This window comes from Vicugna pacos, chromosome 3 (genome assembly GCF_048564905.1).
Source record: "Vicugna pacos chromosome 3, VicPac4, whole genome shotgun sequence".
Taxonomy (NCBI): domain Eukaryota; kingdom Metazoa; phylum Chordata; class Mammalia; order Artiodactyla; family Camelidae; genus Vicugna; species Vicugna pacos.
The window spans coordinates 11,260,166-11,283,261 of record NC_132989.1 but is presented as its reverse complement, the minus strand read 5'-3'; the positions used below and the strand labels follow the sequence as shown (position 1 = coordinate 11,283,261).

The 23,096-nt window shown below is 44.8% G+C and overlaps 1 protein-coding gene across 1 annotated transcript in view; it reads left to right on the top strand.

Moving 5' to 3' along the window:
* The window catches only part of GALNT10 (polypeptide N-acetylgalactosaminyltransferase 10), a 207,706-nt gene that overhangs the window by 148,116 nt on the left and 36,494 nt on the right, over positions 1-23,096 (top strand). Inside the window, exon 5 of the mRNA XM_072954146.1 lies at positions 20,944-21,129. Coding sequence (XP_072810247.1) covers positions 20,944-21,129 — 186 coding nt within the window. The remainder of the gene's footprint in view (positions 1-20,943; positions 21,130-23,096) is intronic.

Genomic DNA, 23,096 nt, shown 5'->3' with positions numbered 1-23,096 from the left:
GGAGAACAGTATCATTTTTCTCCTGAGAATCTCACGGAACAGTGGGAAGGAGTTGGGTTTGGGACTGTCAGGTGCCCTCTGGCTTTGATGGAGTAGGAGAAGTGGAATCTGAAGTGTTCTGTGAAGGGCAAGGTGGGGGGAATGTGCCTTTAGAAAGTTTCAGTTGGGAAGTGGAGTTTCCTTGGGAGCTCCAAGGCTGAACCCCTTTTTCCTGGCTTTTGGTGTAACTACAATAATAATAACCACAGCTAACAGTATTGATGCTCAGTCTCGCAGACCGGGGCTTGCAAGCTCTTGCATACGTGATCTCATTTCATCCTAACACCCTAAGAGAGGAGATTCTGTGTTATCCCCACTTCTCAGATGAGGAAACTGAGGCTTAGGGAAATTTAACTTGGCACCGCTGGTCTGTAGAAAAGCTGTGTGTTTGACCTAAGTCTGCGTGATTTGGAGCCTGCCTTTTAACTGCTGTGCTCTATGTACTTTCACTTCCATCTGTGCGTCCTTTTTCATTTTCGCTACTGCTAATACTAATGATGTCCCCCCTTTCTCCTTTGTAAACACCCTGCCGGGCAAACAGGAAAGGGGTTACAGTCCCCATTTAACGAGAGAGTGAGAAACTGAGTCCCAGGGAGGGAAAGCAGCCTTTGTGGGGGTCACATAGCTAGTCCTAAGCCTAAATCCTCAGAGCGCTCCCAGGCCACTCTCGCCCACAGATTGTGGCCGCGCTCTCCCAAACAGTCACGGTCCCTCAGAATGTATTTCCACAGGCCCCTGCCTCGCTGGACGTGCAGTCGTCAGAGTTGGGTTTTTCCCCCCGTTTTCTGCCTGTGTGTGTATGGGCTTTGCCACAAGAGTCTTATTAATCATTTGGAGTTGAAGGTTACCAGGGAAAATATGCCAGAGCGTGACAGGCCATTAGTATTTGTGTTGTAAGGAAACCAGTAATCATCTTAATTGGTGCACACTTCCGAGCAGAGTGGAGCTCTGTACTGGAGGCTTGTCTGCTCCTTCGTATACAATTAACACGTCAAAAGCCGCGAACACACGCCTCCCTCACCCCCGCTATCCACAGAGGCAGCTTGCACTGTGGAACTGCATTTCCCCCCTGAAATGCTGGGCCGTCCAGGTGTCCAGACAGCTGGGCAGGGGTGTCTGACCCTAGGAGAGATGTGTGAGGTCGGTGGAGCAGCTCTGCCTCTGGGCAATTCAGGCACCGCCCCGTGGTTTGGATAGTGACCAGATTTACCTCCTAAGACACAGGTGGCCCCGATGGCCGGGAGCAGCCCAGGGAAGGAGAGCTTAGTCCCCCTACCCTGTTCCCTTCTTCCCAGCCCTTATTCAGTGTCCCCCACCCAAATCCTAACAGGGCTCTGATTTTTTTGTTTGCTTTCTTTTTTTCTTTTTTTTGAACATTTGCTTCCCTTTAAAAACTGTGCAAGTCCTCTGTTTCTCTGCCCCTCAAGAGGGGCAGGGCCTCTCCTTCTGTGTGTCACTCCAAGCCAAGATTTCATCCAGCTCTATTTTGTCCACTTAGTACTATTAAACAGTAGCTGTTTTTCTAAATAATTATTTTATTTATATCAAGTATATCATTTAAAATAGACTCTATACCCTCCATCCCATTTTTCTTCCCAAGATTCTCACCATTCTAAACAGGAACTGCTGGAGGAACTAAAAATTGGGAATTCCACTTTGGAGGGTAACTTGGAAGTATCAAAAAATTTTAATACGCATATCCTATAATCCAGGAATTTCATTTCTCAGTATCTGTCCTAGAGAAGTATTCACCATGTATACACCATGAGGCACATATAAGGATGCTCACTGCAGCACTGTTTGTAATAGCACCAAATTAGAAACAACCTAGGTGACCATCAATAGGGGAAGGGGTATGAACTAATTCCTAATATGGAATATGATGCAGCTACTAAAAACAAGGCATTGGGGTCCAAATGACATAAACAGAACTCTGACATGGATCCTGAAGTGAAAAAAAGCAAGCTGCAAAACCATTTATTTGTAAACACACACACAAACAAAAGCAATACTTTATGTTTTCAGTGTGTATACACATATACACATGTTCAAGTAAACATATGAAAGGAAGGCATGGAAGGACATACTCCAAACTGCTGACAGTGGTTACTGTGAGGCAGGGGAGTGAACCCGGATCAGGGATTGTAGCAAAAGAAACTAACAAAACTTCACCCTCTTATATTTGTAGTTTCTTTTTTTTTTTAACATTTTTTATTGATTTATAATCATTTTACAATGTTGTGTCCAATTCTAGTGTTCAGCACAATTTTTCAGTCATACATGGACATATACACACTTATTATCACATTTTTTCCTCTGTGAGCTACTATAAGATTTTGTGTATCTTTCCCTGTGCTGTACGGTATAATCTTGTTTATCTATTCTACAATTTTGAAATCCCAGTCTATCCCTTCCCACCCTCCATCCCCCTGGCAACCACAAGTCTGTATTCTATGTCTATGAGTCTATTTCTGTCCTGTATTCATGCTTTGTTTTGTTTGTTTGTTTATTTGTTTTTGTTTTTGTTTTTTAGATTCCACCTATGAGCGATCTCATATGGTATTTTTCTTTCTCCTTCTGGCTTACTTCACTTAGAATGACATTCTCCAGGAGCATCTATGTTGCTGCAAATGGTGTTATGTTGTTGGTTTTTATGGCTGAGTAGTATTCCATTGTATAAATATACCACATCTTCTTTATCTTACCACCCTGAATGCACCTGATCTCGTCTGGGGTTTTCTTTTTTAAAAAAATACAAGGAGAATATATGTATCATTTCTCATTTAATTAAAAAATATTACTGTCTTGATGAAAAGAAAGTAGTTGACTCCATAATTTATTTCCTGCAAGGTTCTAGAGATTTTAGCATGTTCCCTTTCTGGGGTTGAGGCATGGGGGAGCAGACATGTATGTCTTTATCCTTTATGGGCTAAATTTTTGTTTCTTAGCAAAGCCTCTGTTTGATACTCATCATATTCAAGAAACGCCCCTTTCAATGGAAAAAAATTGTGCATTACTTCTTCAGTGTTTATTAACAAGATTTATCTACTGTTGGTGAGAAGACATTGGACTCTGTCTAGTTATCTGGATACTCGACTGTTTAAAACTGTTTCCTTCGCATGAGTTCTCTCTGCCTAGAATGTCCCTCCCTACCTATCACCTTGATGATTCTATTGAAACTCCACTTGGGAGCCTTCCACTCCCCTTGGTCCCCTCCCGAACATTAATCTGTCCTAGGCTGCTGCTGCTAATCCTTGCACATGCTTCTTCTATTAAAGGAAGGCGCAGTGGTTAGGAGCAGATGCTCTGGAGTCAAACCGACCTAGAATTAGGTCCCAGCTCTGCCACTTACTAGCAGAGTATAAGATCCTCCAACTCTGCAAGCCTCAGTTTTCTCATCTGTAAAATGGAGATGACAGTCCCACCTTGTAGGATTGTTATGGACATTAAATGAGATAATACTTGCAGGATGCTTGGCACCATGTCTGGTACAGAATCACTCTCCTTATGTCAGCTATTGATGTTATTCTTGTAGCAGAAACATCTTTCTCAGTAGATCTGGGCCTGAGCTTGGTTGTCTTGCTTTCTGATCTGTTCGCACCCTCTGCGGCAGATAATCAAGTCTTGGTTAAATGTTCTTTTGCACTGAACTGTGCAGTAACGAAAATGGAGGAATGGTGTTCCAGACCATGGGTATTTTCTACTAAAGGGACATGAAAGCCCCATAAAGTAAAAAAAAGAGGCCACCCAGACAGTGGGCTAATTTGTGATATTTCATTTATTTTTGCATGTCTGATTTTCAGCAATTTCCGAAATGAGCTCGTATTACTTGTGTACTTTTAAAGTGCTCCCTGCTGCCTAGAGGGAGGAAGCGGTAACCCACAGTAATGGGGCCACCCATGGGGGAGAGGCAGGCTCTGTGACAGACCCAGACAGAAGAGGCCCTGGGGAGCCAGGGGCCATTGCTGGTGCCTCACTTCATGCCGCCTGGCTTCCGGGTGATGCCGAGCGTGCTTGGCTCCACGACCCAGATGGCTATCTGGGTCTCCGCATGAGAACAAAATGCCTCACCACGGCTGAGAGTCCCTCACCACAGCAGACCTACGCCAGTACTTTCTGATTGGTTTTTAGCTTATGACACCCCAGTTGTGAGCAGCATATTTTGTTCTCACAGGGCACCCTGGCAGCGGGCATTAGATGGGTGTGTGTGTGCGTATTTGAGCCCAGGTTCTCAAATCAGACTCCGTGCCTCGAGCACCTCATACACAACCAGAGGACTGGAAAAATCTGTCCGGCGCCGCTCTGGGTTCAGAATGCACGAATCCCCCAGCCCACGCTGCCTCACACACACCCACACTGTGGCGCTCCCTTGGAGGCAGCATTCCATGTGTTTTCTGGCCCTTGACAAATAAAACAAATACGACATTGAAAAGTAAAAGTTGCTCCCAGCTGGGGCAGGGAGAAAATTATAGGGGAAGGTAAAATAGGCTAGAGCTTGTGAAAAGAAAACCACATTCTCTCCACACTGATTACTAAATGCATCTCAGAAGGAGCCACTGGGTTAAAGGATTAGGTCCTCAGAGCTAAACCTTTACCAGTTTTAGAGCCAGTTGTATGGACAGGCTGGTTAGATTAACAGGTATATCATCTTGGAATCGTAGACTCACATGATCCCAGAGCTGGAGGGGGCCTTTAAGGCCATGTCGTCTTTCTGTAACATTTGAGTCCTTTTCTGTGCTTTGCATAATATGTTCAGCCTCTGAATTCTTCCAGTGATGGACAGCTCACTGTCTTATGAGTTATCTCGTTCCTGTACTGGACAGCTCTTATTATTGGAAAATTCTTTCCTACTTTGAGCTGAATTATAGCTCTCTGCAAATTTCATCTTCTAGTTCTAGTCCTTTCTTCTGAAAACAGACAGCATGGTGTCAGAGACAGGGTGTGGGCTACAGAGCCAGGGAGCCTGGACTTCTCATCTACCAGTTTTTGACTTTGGGCAAAGTACTCCTCTCTCAGCCATATTCTCCGTGTCAGGCAGAACAGGGCTACTCCCCGCTCTTGGGTTAATTGGTGTATCAGGTGAGATAGTGGAAAAAAGGACATGCTAGATCTACATGTTCTGATACGGAAAGATGACTGACATATGTTACATGGCAGGGGGGAGCAGGTTTCAGATGAAATAAACACAAAAACATTGGAAAATTGGGTGAGAAGTACACCAAACTGTTAAGAATGGCCATCTCTGGTAGATGGGACGAGAGGGGCTTATCAGATGTTACCTTCCTCCATGAGGGTTAAAAAAAATTTTTTTCAACAAATCCATCATATTTAGAATCACAAAAAAAATAGTAAAGACTTTTCCATTTTAGAAAGAAAAACATACAACTTTCAGAACACTTTATATCCAAAAATGGAGTCCACTGGTATCAGCTGTAGTGTTTCTTTCCCTGCGGGCTGTCTGAATCATTGAGGCATGACCTACCAGGTCCCTCTACAGGAATTGGCCTTAAACATTAACCAAAAAAAAAGAAAGAGTGACTGCTTTAGGTCCTGCCCCTATCTGCCTCCGGGCCTTTGCATTTGCTGCTCCCTCTGCAGCACCTTGTAATCAATTTGTGTTATATTGATGGATGGTCACATCTGAAACAGCCGTCTCACAAACAGACTTGGATGCGATGGGCAGAAATAGATCCTTTCATTTAGTGGGAGTGATATTTGAGTGGGAATTTCGTGAGTGGTCAGTTCACTGATAAACATCAGCTATGAAGATGACTTTTGCTTCCTGATGCTACTTGCCTGTGTTTAGAGGCTCACAAGTGAGCACCTAGATGACAGAGCCCCCTAAACATGCTTGACGTCTTCCCTTGGGTGACATGTTGAGTCATGTCATGGTGACATGGATTTTGAAGCATAAAAGCAGCAAATGACAAGGAAAATATATCAAGCCGGGATCAGTCACCAGACATCTGTTAGCACCTGCCACATTGCAGGGGCTATGAGGGACAGGAAAATAAATCACTCTCAGTCCTGCCCTCAAGAAGCTTGCTGCCAGGCAGAGAGACTCGAGTCCTGAACCCAAATGTGCGTGGAAAACAGAGCATGTGCTACACTCAGTGACTACATCGTTCAGGGAGATGTTGGTTCAGGAGCCCTTTGAGCTGAGCCTGGAGGCAATAGGATTCCCTGGGACTGAAGAGCAGAGAAGGATGTCCTGAGCTGTGAGATTTGCAAGAACAAAGGAGCAAAGGCAAGATAGTTAGTCGAGTCGTGTCTGCGGAGAGAGGATTGGATGCGGGGTTGAGATGGGAGATGGATCTGGGAAGGTGGGCTCTGGACATTGCTGGGAGGCCTGAAATGTCACCGATGACAGTAGTATTCCTGTGCTGTAGCAGCAGTGTGAATGGGATGAGAGGTGAGGGATTGGAGGCCAAGATGACCCATGTACCCAGGTTAATTCCTGATGTGGGACTGTCTGTAAATAGCCAGAGACCCCATAGTTCCTCCTCCAGTGCTAACCGATGAGGAAACAGAGAGGGAAGAGGCCCCAGTGAGAAGTCTCAGAACCCTGTGAAGCAGAGGACTCCAGACATTGGATTGGGGTTTTTGGGGGTGGGGGTGGCAGTAGTCAGAGGGAGCGGTAAGGAAAACTCTGACACATACTCAGCTTTCTCTTCCTGCACGCCAAGCAGGAAGATCTCCCCCAGGGGAACACTTTTGCCCTTTAACAAATATAAAACTGACAGGCTGACACTGTTGCTAACGTGGAAAAAAATTTTTTAAATAACACCTTAAACGGCAGGCTTGGAAGCCGGCATCCTAAATGAAACACATGTTCTCCAGCACCTGACAACCTGACAATTTAAGAGCAGCTACCAAGAACCTACAACTGGAATTGCCCATGAATCTGCTCCCCTGGATGGGCTCCAACTGGGTGAGAAAGTGGAGACGGCCAAGTCAAAGGAACCCAACCTTCTCTTCTCATTTGTAGCTGATTGGTGGAGAGTCGCTTTCAGAAAACAGGGGAGACTGTAATTAACTTGATAGTGGTAGCTTCTGGTGTGTTTTTACTCATCGTCTGATGATTAAACAGATTTATGGCCCTACCTACCCAATGAAAAAGAGACCAAGGCATTTAGTTGAAATTGAAAGTGCAGATAAGGCTGCCTGTTTAGATTATAGCATCTCTTTTTTTAATAGATTACTCATCTTCTGTGAAATAGGGGAGAGGAGTTAATTTGTGTGATGAAGTGCTTTCTATTTCTGGGAGCTGGCTGGTGGATGTGATTGCTTGAGGAAGGAGCGTAATTCATTCTTAAAATCACCAAAAATCACATTCAGGCCAAATACCCATGCCCTGAGGGGTTGGGTAATTTGTAACTTGATGCCAAGGAACAGAGGGGGCTTGTGGTTTCCAAGCAAATGTTTGAGGAAGGTATACAATTTGTCTTTAGGTCAAATTCCCGTTTGTTCTCAGAAAGGTGCCAGAGAAATACAATTATACCTCGGAGATACTGCAGGTTCAGTTCCAGACCTCTGCAATATAGCAGATATCGCAATAAAGCGAGTCACACGGATTTTTTTGGTTTTCCAGTGCATGTAAAAGTTATGTTTACACTACACTGTACTTTCTTTATTAAGTGTACAGTAGCATTGTATCTAAGGAAAACAATGTGTATGCCCTAATTAAAACATACTTTATTGCTAAAAAATGCTAACCATCTGAGTCTTTAGAGAGTCAAAGATCACTGGTCACAGATCACTGTAACAAATATAATAATGAAAGAGTTTGAAATACTGCATTATTAAAATGTGATTCAGAGACACAAAGTGAGCAAATGCTGTTGGAAACAGCACCGACAGTCTTGCTTGACATAGGGTTGCTACAAACCTTCAATTTGTAAAAAATAAAAATAAAACCACACACAATATCTGCAAAACTCAATAAAGCAAAGTACAATAAAACAAGGTTTGCCTGTAAACCTAACATGTGAGTCTAAGACATCAGACCAGGAGACCACTGATTGTAAGGGATGGTGAGAAGAGATGGATTAGGGTTTGAATGTGGAGAAACCACCACTAGCTGTGTGACCATGGGCTGTGACAGACCCTTCTTGTGTCTCAGTGTCCGCATCTGTAAAACAGGGTTACCCCTCACAGGCAGGGAAGGATATGTGTGGGATGGAGCCAACTTAAGCACCTGGGACAGCGCCTGGTTGTGTAAGCCCGTCAGCTGCCTCCTTAGCTTCTGCTCCAGGGACTCCCTCTGTTTCCGCCCTGGATGGAGAGCCCTCTAGAAGAATCCATGTGCACAAAAGTATTGGGGAGGGCTTCAGACTTTACTGAACACTTGATGGAAGAGGCAGGGGAGCTGTTTACATCATGTACTCCATAGCAACCCACTTACAGCTCTTATTAGACATTCCTGTTCTCCCAAGGCCCCTGGGCCACACCGCTGGGGCTCTTTGCTCTCACTCTTACCTCCACATGATGCCCAGCCTTACTGGTTCCTCTCTCCTCCTCCTGAAAGATCCCCCCAGAAATGTACTTCACCCAGCTTCTCCTCCCCTGTTGCCAACAACCACTCAGAAGAGATTACAGACATGTACAGTGTACATTGTGCTCCCCTCCTCAGGTATGCCACACTGGTGACTTTTCCAGGAATCCACGTATGTCCAAGGAAGATTATCCTTGTGGGGGTTGGAAGTCCACCAAAACCTGTTCAGTGTTTTAGGAAATTGTACCAGCAACAGCAGCGCTGCTCATGGTACCTGGGTTGCCAACCCACGTACCTGTACCAGTCTGTAAGGTGAACCAGTATGTGTTCCAGTATGTGTTCCAGTATATGGCACTTGTAAGTACAAGCATGTGGCTACATCTCTGCCTTCTTGTAGCCATGCCAAGCATTTACATATTGAAAAACATGTTATTTTATTATTTCTTCTTTGTATCACAGTTGGGGCATTATATAGAATTTTCCCCAGCCGGGTGTTAAGCAGGTTGTATTACTTATGAATTTTACTTTAGGATATTAGAGAGGACCGTACAAAACAACTGTCACATAAAAGGACATTGAGTGGGATAGGGCTGAAACCCCTAAATCAGAGGCGAGTCAGCCACATGTTGGAGTGATGTCGGCTTTTAATAAAGGGTGTAGGCCCAGCTCCCTCGGATCTGCTGTGTCCTTGATCTCTTCCAGCTGCTTAAAACAATAGGCCCATAGATGCCAAGGCCCCGATGCACACATCTTCCTCGCGGCTCTTATGGTTAGAGGAAAGACACCTAAAATATGCTCTCTGAAGTTTTTGGCAGAAGGAAATTGGCCATTTGAGGGTAGTGACTTTCTCCACCCATGTGGTATTCCAGAGATCTCAAATCAACACACAGGAATTCTGCTAATGACTTATTGAGGTAAGCAATGCAGTAACAGTCCCATTTACAGAACTGGACCCTGAGTACATTCTTGTACTTTCCCAGAAGCCTGATAATAATAACAACAATGGGGGTGTTGTGCAAAGAGCACTAGCCCTGGGTCGGGGGCCATGGCCGAGGTCCTCACAGTCAAGTGGGCATCTTTTTTTTTTTAACACTGTAGGTTCCAGACTGTGCACTCGGCCAGGGATTTTCAAACTGTAGTAGACTCACTGGAGCATGATGGAATCAGTGTCTGGGGTCATGACCAGCTTTCGAACAAAAATGAAATACAAGAGGATAGAATAGAAAAAAACATACCGGAGCACATCACGCCTTGTATGTATTCCAGTCGTGTATTTGTGTACCAAGTCGTGATGTAAGATGTAATTCTCTTCATGGATCATAGTCGCAAGATCTGAAGCCGTGTTCCCTGACATGGGGAATCAGAATCTACGAGGCTGCGCAGGCATGTGTGTGAAAATTATTTCCCAGAGGGATTCTCAGGGCTGTGATTTGAGAAGCCTTGCTGTGAACCTGTCAGGAGGTGCGTTTGTGGTCAGATCTTTTCTCACTTGAAGGTGAGAGAAGGGTCAGGGAGGGAGGCCAGGCCAGGTGGAGACCACTGTGAGTCTGAGGAGGAGAATGGGTGTCACCCAAGCCAGCACCCATCGCCTTCAGTTTTGCTCAGGCCAGCAAATAGTCTTGGATTCCTCAGAGAGTTTTCACTTTTCTATTATTCTAGCAGGAAACATGGGGTTCTGTTTCTAACCCTTTAGAGATCTTAATACAGTCATCCCTCTGTATCCATGGGAGATTGTTTCGAGGACCACTACCTCCCTCTGCCCCGACAGATACCAAAATCTGAGAATGCTCCAGTTCCTTTTGTAAAATGGCATAGTATTTGCATATAACCCATGCCCATCTGAATACTATAAATCATCTCTAGATTACTTACAATACCTAATACAATGTAAATACTATGTAAATAGTTGCCAGCACTCAGCAAATTCAAATTTTGATTTTTGGACTTTCTGGATTTTTTTTCCCAAATATTTTCAACCCACAGTTGGTTGAATCTGCAGGTGCAGAACCTGCAAACACAGAGGGTGACTATATGATCACATTGGCTTAGGTTTGTTTCTCTGAGCTCACCTGCTGCATTAACTTAGGTCAGTGTCTCTCAAACGTTAGCACACAACAGAATCACTTGGAGAGCTTGTTAAAATCCAGATCAACAAACCCCACTCATCTGATTCAGCAGGTCTGGGGTGAAGCCCTAAGAACTGATATTTCTAATAAGTTCCCAGATGATGCTGTTGCAACTGGTCTGGGGATCCCACTTTCAAAACCGTGTTAGATCAGCAGAAAGGAATGTGCTCAGCAGAGTTCCTGACTCACAGCAGGAGTGCAGTAAATGCTTTCTTGGTTAAACTGAACTGAATCCTCACCGGCAGAAAGGCCTTCCTAAGGTACAGTTCGATTGCTACTTACAGCAGTGCAAGAAATGGCTGGTTGACATTGAATTGTATGCTTTTTAAATGGGCAAATTGTATGGTGTGTGAATTATATCTCAGTGAAGGTATTATCAAAAAGCAGAAGAGGAAGGGACAAGAAAAGGGAAAAAGAAAGAAATGGTTGTTTTTTCAAAAACATACATCAGAAGTGTCTGTTATGCCTTAGAATGTGTAATCAGAGGACCCACATCAAAGGAGAATGAAAAGGCTTGTAGCTGAATTCGGGGGCCCCTTCAGCTCTGCCACTCTCTGAACTTCCTCCTGGGACTCGAGGCCAGAAAATGTATGTCTCCTGAACAGCTGATCTGTTTTCCTTTTCCAAAGTGTAAATGATACTTAAATGCCTGTACGTTTCACCTGCCAAGACCCATCCTGGTGCAATCACAGCTTTCCTTTGCAAGCTCTCTTTTTAATTTTCCTGCTATTTGTATTTGCCTGTCTGCAAGTTTCTCAAGCAAGTGAAAGCCCTGGACATCTCGGGGTGGGAGGTAGGGCTGAGGTTGTGGGTTTGGAAACTGGTACCCAACTGGCAGGATGGAGAGACCAGGGACTTGGAGGGGCGGTATCGTTTCATGGTTAGTAATGCCAGCTTTGGGATCAGAAGCACGTGGTCTGATTCCTGGCTGTCACCTACTAGCTGTTGGAACACAGATTAGCACAGAACTCTTCTGAGCCTCAGTTTCCCCGGTCTGAGATGGTTCACAGTACTTACCTTATAGAGTTGTGGTAGGAACAAAATGAGACATTGTGTATCAATAACAGCACTTAACCCTGGGCCTAGGCACACAGTAAGCACTCAACAGAAACCATGACAATGACAGCGATAGTAAAGATGAGGGTCTGCCTCATCTTGACAATTTTCCTTTGGCTAGAGTCACCTGAGTATCGAAACAGGACAGAGAGTGATGCCTTTGCCTGCCATGAGCCCTCCCCTCCTCCAAATAGCTTGGCAGTGCCTTAGAATACACTAAGACTTACAAGTGAATAAATCAATCCTGGAAACAGATGAGCTTTGACACTTTAATAGCCAGAATCCCAGCAGAGCTAAGACATGGCAAGACCCAGAACACCTACAGCTCCCAGAAGCCAGCCCGAGTGTGACAACACCCCTGAGGCCAGAAAACCAACCAGCAGGGACACAGGGATTTGTCTGGCTTGTGACTTGCTCATTACCTCCCTTCTCCTCCCTCCCTCCTTCCCTTCCCCTTTCTCCTTCTCTGCCCTCACAGTCCCATCCATGGGGCCCTCTCTCACGTGCTCGGTGTCCTGCCAGCACTGGGGACACACAGAGCCCCCATATTTTTGGTGCTCCTCGGCAGGTGTCTCTGAACTAGATTTGAGTCCTGTCTTCACCACTTCCCTCACTGGCTGTGTAACCTTGGACCAGAAACATCTTCTGAACTTGCCTTCCCTCATCTTGAAATGAGGATGATGAAGTGTGACCTGCTTCCTTCACAGGGAAATCAAATCGAATCAAATCAAATCAAATGAAACAGTGGAGGAGGAAGGTGTGTGGATTCAGCAGGGATTCACAGACACCTGCAGCCCTGCGCTAGGCATTGGTGGATACACTGAGCAGAGCGGTCACTACTCTGGAAGGAGACAGAGTAATTCCACGGATATGGAACCATGACCTGAGCTGAGTGGTGTGAAGGACAAGTTCCAGGGCTCTGTGGCCACCTGCCCTAGGGACCTACCCAGGTCTGGGAGGTCAGGAAAAGCTTTAGTGAGGAGTTGAAATGTGAACCAAGAACTGAAGAATGAGCAGGCGTTGACTAGGGGGATATGTGTAGGGCCTTAGGACCTCGGCTACCCAGGCAGAATGACTGGCTTGGACATAGATGCTGAGGCAGAAGGGGCCATCATGGGGCCTTTAGACACCTGAAAGAAGATGACATGGTGGGGGCAGTAAGGAACAGAGGGGCAACATGAGGCTGGAGGGGGGCAAGACCAGCCACATCCAGCCTGTCATCCTTGGGAACCTTCTTCCGAGAGCCACGGGGAGCCATCGAAGGGCCTAAGCAAGAGAGTGCAAGGGTGTCAAGATGCAATTCACTTCTCTTTTTAGAGCCCACTGGACTGCTACATGCAGACTAGACTAAAGACAGAGAAAGTGGAAGCAGGGACAGCAGTTGTGGCTACTTCAGTTGGCCACGGACTACACTGGTCCAGACAAGGGACAGCAGTGGTCTGGACCAGGGCCGTGTTCTTGCCGTGTCCCTCTTATGATGCCAGTGTGTGAGAACCTCATCCTTCTGTCTCAGTGTCCTCAGGCTGCCGTAACAAGGCACGGCAAACCACGTGGCTTAAAACAACAGAAGTTTAATTTTTTACAGTTCGAGAAGTCTGAAATCAAGGTGTCGGTGGGGCCATACTCGCTCTGCAGGTTCTAGGAAAGGGTCCCACCTGGCCTCTCCCTAGCTTCTGGCGTTGCCACAGTCCCTAGTCTTTCGTGACATGTAGGCACCTCACTCCAGTCGCTGCCTTTGGGATCACATGGCCTTCTCCTTGTGTATCCATATGTCCTTTTTCTTATAAAGGATGCCAGTCATGGGGTTAGGGTGCACCCTAAACCGGTATGACCTCATCTCAGCTGGATGACATCTGCAAAGACACTGTTTCCAAGTAAGATCACATTCCTCAGTACTAGGGGCTGGGTCTTTGACACGTCTTTTGAAGGGGACATAATTCAGCTCTCAGCAGCTCCTCGGAGTGCACCTCCTTGTGCCGCAGCCCCCCAGGTGGAACCACCCTCAGGGTCCTCAGTGGGAACTGGGAGGGCTGCAGTTCCCAGTGAGGGTGCACAGGGAGAACCCTGAAGCCCAGCCCTGGGTTCTAGTCCTCTCTTAGGCCTCAGTGGCTGAGAGATTTGGGGCAGGCCCTTCCCTTTCCTGAGCCTCAGTTTCCTCTCCAGTAACACCAGAACTTACCCTGATGGGGGCTCACCTTCAGAATCGACCTCACCCCTTATTAGGTCGCTCTGACTCATCATTAAATTAGGGGTAATTAGGGCAAAAGCGGTTCTTTATTGCTTTACAATCAGAGCAGCCCCTGGAATGGGTATGGTGCGTATGTGGCATGAGGGCTGCTGCCTCCCTGCGTCTTCAGGGCAGACATCTCTTCTCAGCCCTGGCACTTTCATGCTGAGCCAGGATATAGCCTCAGAGTCTTTCTTAACGCAGCTTTAGGTATCCATTACAAACCCATCAATGCAGGCAGTTCCATGAAGCCTATTTGCTGTCCCCTGCCCTCAGGCTTGTGAAGCTGGGGAAAATCCCAGACTGGAAAATGCTGTGTCACAGACTCACAGTACGATTCTGGGCAAGACATTTAACTTCTCTGGCCCTCCCTGGTCCTCTCTGGGTAGAATGGACGGACTGATGGAAGTGAGGCAGAAGTGGGGTTTGGTGCAGTCAGAAGAGCCCACTCTTTTACAGTCGGGCAGCAAGGGTGTTAGACCTTGTTGCTTCATCATTTATAAACTGTGCCTTGGGCAGCTTCACTGCTGTCTCTGAGCCTCATGGTGTCTTCTGTATAACGGGCCGTAATCCCTCATTGGTAGTGGTGTTGCAGGCGACCAAGATTATGTATGTAAAGCAGAGAGCTCCATGGGTGAGCAGGGCCTCAGTAACTGTTCCCGATAATTGCCATCATCATAACCATCATCATCTTCATCCAAAGTCCCTTCCAGCTCTAAAATTCTGTGACTTTACGGAATGTCCTCATCCAAGAAAACAGCATGGTAAAATAAGGCAACAGCCCTGATTTTGTGTAAATGTTCTTTCTAATAAGGACAGGAAGAGCATAATTGCCCCTAAATAATTGTGCCGACTTTGCCACAAGCTGTCAAAAGGCCTTAATTGGTCCATCTGTAATGACTGCGGCCATCTGCATTCGGGGTGATTTAGTGATGGGGCTCTGCCCAAGCGGGGCCCTCAGTGATTAGAGCCGGACGGGCGATATTTCTCCCTCTGACGGGAGTAGTGGTGTGTGGTACAGGAGATAATCTTATGCCCGTGTTAATGACCTACTAGTTGAACCAGGCCAAGAAGAAGCACTGGTCACAGACAATGACTATGGATTTTCTTTTCTTCTTTTTAAGATAGTGTTCCTGCCTGAACAGCAGCCTATCTGGAGCGTGATCATGCCTCTTGCTATCTTGTCTCGCTGCCCAAGAAAGTCTCTTTTGGAAAGATTTAGTCCCTCAATTAGGGCAAATTGATTTCTGCTCTCTCCAGAGCCACTGTTCCAAAGAGAAGTGGGGAAGGGCAGGAGATGCCATATTAATCTTTGCGAGCCAGCAAGGAGGCAGCCCGGAGTATTTTTCAGCCTTCCAGCCTCAGGTTGTATACATGGAGATAATCTTTCCTCCATCTTTTAATTGCTCCGACTTGCAAGAGGCCAGACAATACAACACAAAACACACCTCATCTCGCAGTAGTTTCTGGACACTTAAGTGTCGGGAGCAGTGTTTCCCTAAGTGCGTGAGCACACAAGTGATTTTAAGTGGTACCTGACGTGATCTCAGGTGGCTCAGAATTTGCATTAAGCAACACTGACTCATGGGGAGAGACCACTTTCTCTTTTCAGCTCCTTGGTGTCCTCTGATGACCTCAGATGGAAAGTCTCGCTGGGTTGCCCATATCTCCCTTCTTGACAAAGACAGGCGCAGACCTTAAGCTTCCAGCTGTGGGGAGGCAGGAGGATCTGGCTAAAATCTAACAACATCGCTGTATTCTTACTTGTTTGGGTTTTTTAATTTATCAGCTCTTTATCACAATGGTACTGATTTATGGTGTTTAATGTTCCCTTTTAAAATAAGTTTAAGTACGTAAAAATTTTAATTTAAAAATAGTGAGAAAAGTGTCATCCAGTTGAGATGAGGTCATGTTTAGCATGCACAGAGTCCTGGGTTCAATCCCCGGTACCTCTATTAAAAAATAATAAATAAATAAATAAACCTAATTACCCCACAAAAACTGTTTTTAATAAAAAAATTTCAAGAAGTGAGTTGACTTAAAAAAAAACCGTAAGTAAATTGTAATAAGGTAGGTGGAAGTGGCAAAAATCATGCCAATAGTATATGATGGTGAGATGTTGGGAAAACACAACTAGAGAGAGGAAAGCCTCATGTTTCTACAGAGAACCTAGCAATTTACTGGCTGTGTGACTTCGGGTGAGTTTCTTAGCTTCTCTGAACATCAGTTTTCTCCTCTGTTAAATGGGAGAAGCCTAAGACAGTATGATTTTTGTGAATCAAGGGAAATAAAATACATGAAGTTCTTTTGCAAGTCGTAATCTGCTTTACCAGTGAAACTGGTTCATTTCTATACAGGGTTAGAGAAAAGAAAGGTTCAGTGGGCTCTGGATCAAGCAGCCAGGGCAACTGGGCCTTGCTGTTAACTACACGCCAAAGGCAGGCCCTTCTCTTCTCTGGACCTTAGCTTTCTGTCTATAAAATGGAGAGACTGAACCACTCCAATGGATCAGAATTACCTGTCAATCAAATAAAACCAAAGATACTGATGCTGCCTTCGGTCTACCCAATCACACTCGCCCGGGAGGATGCCCAGGCAGCTGAATTTACAGCCAGCTTATCAGGTGATTCAGCCACAGCCTCTGATGTAGAGGGGCCCTTCCAGCTTTCACCGCTGTTGGAGTGAATTCAGAGCAGGGTTCAGGGCTTGGGTTAGGGAAGGTGATGGAGCACCCCAGGGGCTGGCAAGAGTGGAGAGCCCAGCTGTTCCAGTCACCTACAACCTGAGCTCCCAAGAATCCTGGCCCACAGCCCCTGAAGACCTTCTGATCCAGAGACAGGATTGTGGCCCAGGGATGGGCTCACTATGCCAGAGGTGGCAGTACAGCCCAGTTCTCCAGTCAGTGACACTCCCACTACACTTTACCTTTCCCAGCCGAGAGAGAGAGAGAATGAATATGTGTTTTGATTGGTATTTTTTTTTAATTGAGGTGAAAGTTACAAACAGTGAAAAAATGCAAGTATATAATTCCATGAGGTTTAACAAACGTGTATACTTGGGAAGCCAACACCCCAGTCAAGACAGAGGAGTTGCCTCTTCCTAGAAAGTGTCCTCGTGTTCCCTCTAGTTAGTCCCCAACCCCATGGGCAAACAGTGTTCTTAATTCTGTCCTCACAGATCGTTCTGGCTGTTGATGAACTTTAAATAAACCGTACACTGGGTTCTTTCTTGTGTCTGGCCACCTTGGTCCAACATAATAAATTCGAAGTTCACCCATGTGGTTGGATGTATCAAATTCTTTTTCTTTTTTTGCTGAGTAGGAATCTATTGTGTGACTCTACCATGATCTGTTTATCCATTCACCTGTTGATGGACATTGAAGTTGTTTCTAGTTTGGGACTACTATGAATAACGCTACTATGAAACGTTTGTTCTTATTCTTTCCATGGGTGTGTTTTTTTTTTCATTGAGATAACATTAATTTATAACAATATATAAGTTTCATGTATACATGTATTTCGACTTCTGTACACACTACAGCATGCTCACTACCAAAAGTTTAGTCACCATCAGTCACCACCCAGGTGACCTCCTTTACCCACTTTGCCTTCACCCCACTCTCCTTCCCGTCTGGTAACTTCCAGTCTGCTCTCTGTATCTGTGTTTGTTTTGTTTTGTTTGTTCATTTATTCTTTTTTTTTTTAAGTTTCCACATACGAGTGAAATCATACCATATTTGCCTTTCTCTCTCTGACTTACATTGTTTAGCAATTTTGTTGTTCTTTTTCAAGGTTGTTTTGACTATTCTAGGTCCTTTGCATTTCCATAGAAATCTTTTGAGTAAGTTGTCAATTTCAAAAAGTTTGCTGTGATTTTATTGTGATTGCATTGATTCCATAGATCAGTTTGAGGAAGTTACATCAGAAGTCAATATGGAATATTCTAATGTAGATGTATGATTTATCTCTCCATTTATTTGGGTCTTTATCTATATGAGGCTATTATAAATGCTATTTTATTGTACTTTCCACTTGTTCTTTGGCAGTATATAGAAATACAATTGATTTTTTCTTTCTTTTTTTTAAGAATTTAACAACCTTATTGAGATATAATTTAGATCATAAAAATCACTCATTTTAAGCCTGCAGTTCAATGTGTTTTTAACTGAGTGTATACAGTTATGAAACTGTCACCATAATCCAGCTTTAGAATATTTCCAACACTCCAAAAAGTTCCCTTTTGCTTTTTTGCAGTCAGTCCTCAATCCCATCCCAGCTCCAGGAAACCACTGATTTTCTTTCTGTCTCTAGTTCTGCCTTCCTAGAAATTTCTCATAAATAGAATCAGATAATGTCTTGTTCTGATGTGTCTGACCTCTTTAACCCAGCATACTGTTTCTCAGGTTCGTCCATATTATTGCAATAGCTCATTCTTTTTGTTTTTTATTTTTTCATTGCTGAATTGTATTTCCACTGCATGGATGTACTTCATTTTGTTTATCCATTCATCAGTTGGTGGATATTTGGATGATTTGATTTTTAAATAGGGTATATTATGAATATTGCTGCTATGAACATTAGTGTACAAGTTTATTTGCAGACGTATATTTTCATTTCTCTTGAGTGTATACCTCGGAGTAGAATTGCTGGGTTATGTGGCAACTGTTCAGCTGTTTGAGGAACTGCCAGACCATATTCCAAAGTGGCTGCATCATTTTACATTCTCACCTACAGTGTATGAGAATTCTTGTTGTTACCTGACTTTTTCATTATAGCCATCCTAGTGGATGTGAAGTAGTATCTCATTGTGGTTTTGATTTATATTTCCCTGGTGACTGATGATGTTGAGCATCTTTTCATGTGTTTATTGGCCATTTGTGTATATTCTTTTGGAGAAGTGCCTATTCATATCCTTTACCCATTTTTTAAAATTAACCATGTTAAAATATACAATACTATGTTAAAGTAAAAGATTCATTGGCATTTGGCACATTCACAATGTTGTGCAACCATCACCTCTATCTAGTCGCAAAATATTTTTACCACGCCAGAAGGAAACCCCATACTTACTAAGTAGTCACTCTCTATCCCCTTCACCCCATTTCATGGTAATCACTGATCTGCTTTCTGTCTCTGTGGAATTTCATACAAATTGAGTGATATAATATCAGACCTTTTGTGTCTGGCCTCTTTTACCTTAATATAATGTTTTCTAGGTTCATCTACATTATGGCCCATGTCAGTACTTCATTCCTTTTTTGGCTGAGTAATATTCCATTGTATGGATATATTCCACATTTGTTTATCTGCCTATGAGGTGATGGAAATTTGGGTTATTTCCACCATTTGGCTATTATGAATAGTGTTGCTATGAATGTTCATGTATAAGTAATCAAAAGGTTTTTTAGGTATTCTGGATCCCTTGATTCCTTGCATTTCCGTAAATTTTAGGGTCAGCTTCTCAGTTGTCAGTTTCTGCAAAGAAGCCAGCTGTGATTTTGATCACATTGAGTCTGTAGATCAACATAGGTGGTATTGCCATCTAAACATGAAGTCATCAGATCCATGAACGTGGACTATCTCTCCATTAATTTCAGTTGTTCATTTCTTTCAACACTGTTTTGTAGTTTTCAGAGTATACATTTTGTACTTCCTTTGTTAACTTGTAAATGGTACTTTTACCATTTTAATTGCATTTTTCAATTGCTTTCTTATTTGCTAGTCTGAAGAAATACAATTGATCTTTAAATAGTGGCCTGGCTCCTGAAATCTTGCTAAGTTTACCTGTTAGTTCTAGTTTCTTTTAAATTTCTTAAGATTTTTCTGTGTAAACAATCATGTCATCTACAATTAAAAACACTGCTGCCTTTTACTCTCCAGGATCTATGCCTTTTATTTCTTTGTTCTGCCATTTGCTCTGGCTAGGAATCCTGGGACAATTTTGAAGTGGTCAGAGAGTATACAGCCTTTCTCCTCATCATAGGAGAAAAGCATTCAATATTTCTCCATTAAGTATGATATAAACTATAGGGGGTTTTTGTAGCCACACTAGAGTTTTTATAAAGGGTCCCAACCCTGATTAATATCAAGAGACACCAACGTTAAGGCTGGCATTTTAGCAGAAAGAGACTGTCTTTGAGATTTATTTAGAAGAACTTATCTAGGCATGGGCCAGAAACCCAGCCTACATCAGAATAAACAAAAAGAGGAATTAGAATTGGTTGTCACGTGTAATAAGAACATCTAGGAGTCTGTCTGCTTGAGACACAGGGGGATCTGGGGAATCAAAATGTTATCAGGATAATGTCTCTCTCTATCTCTTGACTCTTCTTTCATGTTTAACTTCACTGTCAGCAGATCCTCCCACTACCTCTCATCCCCTTCGTTTTCTGAAGAGGTCATGAGCAGCTCCAGGCTTCTGGCCAACCAACCTAGCAACTCTAAGAAGAAAGGGCTTCATTTTTCAGTAGTTCTGAAACAAATGATCAGGATTCATTATTTGGACCAGCTCAGGTCACATGGCCATCCCTGAGCCAATCACTGTGGCCAAGGGAATGGGATACCCTGAATGGGCAGGCCCAAGCTATGTGGTCCTCCCCCTGGGAACCAGGAGATGGGGTCAGGCCCACCCAAGTCTGATGGACTGAGAAGGGGAGGGGCAGTTTCCCAAAGAAAAATCAGAGTATTGTTGCCCAAAATGAAGGAATGGGTCCCAGCCAGGCATAAACCACAGCCCAACTCCCTTGTACAGAAGATCTCTCTGTGTTCCAGGTCTGGCACTAACACCGGACCTCTTCAAGCTTCAGCTTCCCCCTTCGCAGCACACAGGTGATGATTCCTGCCCTTCTTGGCCCTATCTGAGAGGTCCGATGAGACAGTACCAGAAAAGCTGCGTCTAAACTGTGAAGTCCAGTGTACGTGTAAAGAAAGGATCACAAGATTGGTTACTCAGCATCTGTTCTTACCCATCTGTCCCTCTGTCCCCTTCTTTCTCCCCAACAGAGCACCTAAAGAAGCCCCTCGAAGACTACATGGCCCTTTTCCCCAGTGTGAGGATTCTCCGAACCAAGAAACGGGAAGGACTGATAAGGACCCGGATGCTGGGGGCCTCAGCAGCAACTGGGGATGTCATCACATTCTTGGACTCACACTGTGAAGCCAACGTCAACTGGCTTCCCCCCTTGCTCGGTAAGGGAGGCTCGCAAGGTGAGGTAGGCGGCCTGCAGTAAGCCAGCCCCACCCCCAGCCCCCACCTCCCTCCGGGAGTCACCCTCAAGCCTTCCCTTGTGTGCTTGAGATGCAGCCAGCACAGTGCCAGTCACCATGAGGTGTCAGATCTTCAGGAGTGCTCAAAGCAACCTTAAAAACCCATTCAGTCCTGTCCCTTCATTTTTCAGGGGAGGAAGCTGAGAGGGAAAGTGACTTGCCCAGAGTCATAAAGCACATTCGTGTCCAGTGACATGATTGTTTCCCCTAGGTTATTTCAAATGTCATTGGAAAGCAAGCCAAGGCTGTCTACTGCCAAGAGCCAAATAGTAGGGGACATTATCATGTCCATCATGTCTACTTAGAGCACTTATTCACTGCCCTGCTCCAGTGAGCCGGGAAGGTTAGAATCTGTATCTCTCATTCTCATAAAGCTATTCCAGGTCCAGAAGTCTCCCCTTTTTATAGTGGAAGAAACTGAAGTTCAGAGATACAGAGTGATTCACTTGTTCCCTTGGGGCACAAGTGTCAAAGTCACCATCTGTCTGACTCCAAAGTCTTTCCTCTTTGACGATTCCACACTGCCTCCCTAAATTCACTTCCTCTTCAGAGAGTTGCTGCCAGCTGGCAGGGAGGGGATCTTGACAGAGGGCAGCGTGATCCAGGAGTCACCCACCATAGCCTTGTGGGCAGAAGGGAGACATGAGGACTGGATGCTGGGCAGTGAGGTGCCTCGTGGCTGGTTTGAAGAACCAGGTCTGAATCTTGAGGCGTTCAGCTTTGATGAAGGCAGTGAGCTGCTGCTGACAGGTGGAGAGCAAAGAGGAAATGTTCTACTGGGACTGGGAGTCAGGTGAGGGACAGAGATGAGGCAGATGGGGGAAGATCTATCAATCCACGGAGAAAAGGAAACACCTTAAAAATGGATGGGAACACTCTTCCTAACAAAAAGCTTAGGGAGCAAAGAGGACTCGAGTTTAGGGCAAACTTGAGGGTTATCAGAATCACCTAGCAGACTTGTTAAAACCCAGAGTGCTGGCCCCACTCCTGAGTTTCTGACTCAGGAGTTCCAGGGTGGGGCCTGAGAGGCTGCATTCCTCACAGCCCCCAGGTGAGGCCAGTGCTGCTGGCCCCGGGACTACACTTCGGGAAGCACTGGTTAGGCCACCATTCAGAAATGAGGAGAGAAAGCAAAACTACCCAGGCTCATGGGATAACTCAGCAAATGTGTTTCCTAACACAGATCAGTATGGATCTTTAGTGTTAAATTATGTTTTTGATTTTAAGGGCCCAGCATACCCCTGGGTCAGGAAAAGGGTAAAACAGATTTTCTGGCAAACTATTTAATTAAACCAAGAGCTCTTCCACATCTGCCCCTCATTACTGAAAGAGAACAGAAAGGGGAAAAACCTCACTATAAGTCGCCTAATTTATAGTCCTGAAGGAATATCCCATTTGGTGGGTCACTCAGTGACTCATAAAGAGAATGAAATGGTGGTACCTGAGGCCGAGCTTGTAGCCCAAACAGCCTGAACTCTGTTTCTATGGTAATGTACGAGGGTAATTTTCATAATCTGCAGACATACATGGAAGAAACATCCTTCCTCCTTTTTTTCCCCCTTTTTCCACTGGAAATGTGAACCAGTTGTGTAGATATGAAAGTTTGTCCCTGCTCATATGAGCCCATCATGGCTTTTTGTCTCTGAAACCATGAGCACCTCCAAGCACAACTCACTCTGCCTTCCTTGGAGAGCAGGCATTTCTGAGCCTGAGACGGATCTCGGCAGCCCTCCCAAAGGAGAGCCACTGTTGGCCATCATTTTCTTCATCTCCACCTTCACCACCACCATCATCATCATGGCTCTGCTAGTCCCTTAGCTTTTTAGGCCACATTTGATGTGATAAAACAGACAGGCCAGGCATTATTATCCACATATTGCAACTGAGAA